The sequence below is a fragment of the Penaeus japonicus genome, unplaced genomic scaffold (assembly GCF_977035675.1).
Source record: "Penaeus japonicus unplaced genomic scaffold, GWHDUDI00000001_assembly GWHDUDI00000022, whole genome shotgun sequence".
Lineage (NCBI taxonomy): Eukaryota > Metazoa > Arthropoda > Malacostraca > Decapoda > Penaeidae > Penaeus > Penaeus japonicus.
Window position 1 is genome coordinate 28,799,567 of NW_028234424.1, and position 5,000 is coordinate 28,804,566.

General features: G+C 36.1%; 1 protein-coding gene across 1 annotated transcript in view; it reads left to right on the forward strand.

The window, feature by feature from the left end:
- The window catches only part of LOC122242874 (glutamate receptor), an 8,963-nt gene that overhangs the window by 181 nt on the left and 3,782 nt on the right, over positions 1–5,000 (forward strand). The window contains exons 2-4 of the mRNA XM_043000294.2: positions 299–476; positions 1,044–1,144; positions 2,127–2,217. Coding sequence (XP_042856228.2) covers positions 426–476; positions 1,044–1,144; positions 2,127–2,217 — 243 coding nt within the window. The 5' untranslated portion in view covers positions 299–425. The remainder of the gene's footprint in view (positions 1–298; positions 477–1,043; positions 1,145–2,126; positions 2,218–5,000) is intronic.

Genomic DNA, 5,000 nt, shown 5'->3' on the forward strand with positions numbered 1-5,000 from the left:
GTGATGTCAAATGATATTTAGGGGAAGACTGATGTCGTTTATGTGTATTGTTTGCTATATGTTTATCTAAGCACGCATAGCCTTTTACTGGAGAATTCATATTTCTAGAAAAATAGAACCGCCATTACCACCGAAACCTTAATATTCACCCCATTACGGATAACCTCCCCCTCCTCCCCCAACCCTTACCCTAGATCAAACCCAACCCCAATCTCAATCCCACTCAATCTAACGGATCACAATTGCTCAAAGACAATCAAAGTACAATCATTCGATCCCTCAACTCATCTCTTCACAGAGGAAGTAGCTGACACCACCCACCACCGCCCGCCCGCCCGCCTCGTGCATATAGTCCGGGCGAAGCGACGTCCTGGCAGATCTCTCTGAACTGAACTCAACTGAACGTAACTACTACTCGCTGGAAGATGTACGTGACGGATCGTGAAGGCGGCTGCATCAGGGTGCTTTTACTACGTGTGAGTTTTCTAATTACTAGTCTCATCAGTGTAACGTCTTCCTTTGATTCATTCACTTTTTTTTTTTTTTTTTTTTTTTTTTTTTTTTTTTTTTTTTTTTTTTTTAATGAATGGGAAGTTATTGTCTTTGTGAAGAACTGTGTAACAATCCTTTGTCTTAGACCAAGATGTAATTTTCCCTTTGCTTATAAAAATCGGAGTCTGATTCATAATGGATGTAATCATCAATATATACTACTATCTATTAGTCATTATCATTATTAGTTATCGTTATCATTATCATCATTATTATCTATTATCCTTATATATTATTATCATTATCATTATTATTATTATTATTATTACTATTATTATCATTAATATTATTATTTCATTATTATCATCATTATCTATCATCATTGTTAGCAGTATCATTACTATCATTATTATCATTATCATCGTTATCACGCTTTTATCATTATGACTATTCATTTCCAATATCATTATAAATCACCATCATCATCAGAATCCTATTTATTATATCGTCCTTTATATTTCCCCTTCCATCTATTCCCTTTCTGCTGCTAGTGGGATCCTTGGGTGTCGTGGAGGATGCCTCATCCTGCATCCTCGGCCACGGGCGTTATGAGAACAGTCATGAACATCTTTGCAGAGAAAATTGGATTCTGGTTGGTGAACGTTCGTGTACTCTTCTTGCATTTTGCATCTTTTGCATTTCGTCTTCATTTCCAGTCGATTTTTTCTTTGCTTCTCTTTACTTTTTTTTTTTTTTTTTTTTTTTTTTTTTTACCTTTTTTATGTGCATTCTTCCATCTTTATAAATCATTTTCTTTTTCTTGGTTGATATACTTTATTCTACAAAATGTATATTCTTATCAAATACTATTGAAATATTATCATCAATGCAGAAATTCCACAATTAACATTTACATGATAGGCAAATTACTAATCCGTATTCATTCACTATGTTTGGATTATCGTTGAATTAGACGCAGTGATCTGTATCATATTATTCGTATTGTCATCCACCATCAACAATAAATGAGCAGTATCAATAGTGACAGCTACTTCGCCACCAAAATATATATGGATGAATCCGTGTGTGTGTGTGTGTTTGTGTATATATACATACATACATATATATATATATATATATATATATATATATATATATATATATATATATATATATATATATATATATATATATATATATATATATTTAGATATACATATATACACATACATATACATAAACATATATATATGTGTGTGTGTGTGTAAACAAATGCACACACACACACACACACACACACACACATACACACACACACACACACACATATATATATATATATATTATATATATATATATATATATATATATATATATATATATATAGATATATAGATATATATATATATATATATATATATATATATATATATATATATATATATATATATATATATATATATATATATATATAAAACACACACACACACACACACACACACACACACACACACACACACACACACACACACACACACACACACATATATATATATATATATATATATGTATATATATATATATACACATATGTATATACAAGTCTATATACTAATGCTACCAATCTGACCCAGCTACAAGGAAGACCTCCCAATCGGATTAGACTTTGGAGTGCAACTGGAGAACGGGTCTTTCTCCGGGCTCATTGGAGAGCTGAATCGCGGGGTGAGTTATACAGTGTATACATTCATCGGATATAGGAAATCAAAGTTATATAGTGAGTTATACATTACACATTTATCGGATATAGGAAATCAAAGATCTGCGGATGCGAATCTGTATGTGGATATTATGTCTGCGTATTTAGCGGATGCGAATGTCAGGTTCTAAGTAACGGTGGATGTGGATGCGGATATGAGACTAGGAGATCCTCACGGTGTGGATGTGGATGTGGATGCTGATATTTTTAGGATATTGTTATAAACCGCGAATTACTACTAATTGTCAGCTATTCACTGACTATAGTTAGTACGTGGCTACTTTTATGCGTATGTATGTAACCTCTGTATCATTTCGCCTTTTCTTCTTCCCTCCTTCTCCCTCCTCTCTCCTTACTTCTTAGTATCCCTCCCCTCCCTTCATTCCCTCTTCTCCCCTCTTCCTTCTCCTATCTCTTTTCCTCCCAACCTCTCTCTCCTTTCCCTTCCTTCCCTCTCATCCCCTTCTCCCCTCTAACTTCTCCTCTCTTCTTTCTTCCTAAACTCTCTTTCCTTTCCCTTCCTTTCCTCTCATTCTCTTCTCCCCTCTTCTCTCTCCTCTCTCCTTTCCTTTCCTTTCCTCTCATCCCCTTCTCCCCTCTAACTTCTCCTCTCTTCTTTCATCCTATTTTCTCTTTCCTTTTCCTTCCTTTCCTTTCATTCCCTTCTCCCCTCTTCCTTCTCCTCTCTTTTTTCCTCCTAACCTTCTCTCTCCTTTCCCTTCCTTTCCTCTCATCCCCTTCTCCCCTCTTCCTTCTCTCTTTTCCTCCTAACCTCTCTCTCCTCTCCCTTCATTTTCTCTCATTCTCTTCTCCCCTCTTCCTTCTCCTCTCTCCTTTCCTTTTCTCTCACCCCCTTCTCCCCTCTTCCTTCTCCTCTCTCCTTTCCTTTCCTCTCACCCCCTTCTCCCCTCTTCCTTCTCCTCTCTCCTCTCTTCCTAAGCTCTCTCTCCTTTTCCTTCTCACCTCTTCATTCTCTCCTTTCCTCCTAACCTCTCTCTCTTTTTCCTTCCTTTCCTCTCATTCCCTTCTCCCCTCTCCTCTCCTCCTTACCTCCCTCTGCTTTCCCTTCCTTTCCTCTCATTCCCTTCTCCCCTTTTCCTTTTCCTCTCTCCTTCCCTCTCTTTCTCCTGCCTATAAATGTCCGATATATTTAGTAACGGTAACAGAGCATTAGATGTGATAGCAATGGCTTTACTCTAGAAAAAAGGAACTTCATGCATTTCACATCACACAAAATATTAAAATTACTAGATAAAATTCCCCCAGGTCGTGTTTTTTCACTCTCATATTCAAGCATTGTACATGAGCCATATTTTCTTTGTGAGGGGTGTGGATGCGGATATTTATCCAGTTGCGAATTATTATGTTTTATTAATCACAAGCGAATGCGGATAACTAAACTTTTTCTTGGATATGTTTTTTTTTTTTTATCTTATTTGATAAACGGTTTTTCAAGTCTCATTTTGTGATGGAAATGATTAATATCAGTATTCTTCAAACGCCGGAACAGCTATGCACTACTCAAGTAAACCTTGGAATTCATATCCAAGATGCCGTTGTACTTGATGTGACTGGAGGATCGGAATATATATATATATATATATATATATATATATATATATATATATATATATATATATATATATAATATATATATATATATATATATATATAATATATATATATATATATATACATACATACATATTGCGAGTCGTTTTAAATCATCTTTGGGACAAAATTCAAGTCACTCTAACTGACCAGGTAAAAAATAAAACTAGAGACCTGACTTGCATTATCAGGTACTAATATATGAGCGTTACGGTTTACTCCTGAACTTCCATGGTGCAATAAGGTACAGCTGTAGTGGCAGAGTGACATGTTTCCCAGGTGAGATCTCTAAAAGGAATCAAAGAGACTCCCTCTTGCCTGGTCTAAGAATTCAGGAGTTATTTAAGCCCCCGTACGTGTCACTTCGAAATTAGCAGTTTTGGATAAGGGTTTATCAAAGTCATCAGGTTAAGAGATAACCTTTCAATTTTGGTATCACCCATAAAAGCAAGGAACGGTCATCTCATCCCCTCACCCCCAACAAGGTTACTAAAAAGGTGTTTGTTGGGGGCATAATGGCACTCAGTTGGCATAGGGTCATTAGAAAGTATAGACTATCACCTCCTAATACTGTTGTCAGTTGCAAAGCATGTAGTGTTTACTGTGCAATGTCCACTTGAACCTAGTCCTGAAAGACCAGTCAACTGAAGTGGCAAAGCCTAGATCAAATAGCACATTCAACAGGAATAGAGGACCAAAAGGTGAACCGTTAACTGCAGGACACAGTGTACAGCATCGCTCAATGCCCATGACCTCAAGACCCCCCCCCCTTTATAAATGCAGGAATTGTAGTGTCTGTATGTATGTTGAGTTTTTTCTCGTATAATTATGGTGTCACGCCCTTGCATGTGAGCTTCTTTTGTGCTCTGGAATTCTCCCTCTGGTATTTTGATAATTTGAAAAGACTTCCGAGGGTGAGTTCACCATTAAGGAATGTATTTTATTTCATCGGGTGGTTCGACAAAGTAGAAAGTGTTAGATAAGTCTTCTATAGGCAGTCAATAGACTATTGATTGGTGGGCCAAAATGCAAAATATAAAGGACATCTAAATAAGTTTGTCTATAATGACATGGCCAGCGGCTGAGATATATAGATGTTACATGTAACATTGACGAATCGTAAACTCTTGACAAGATA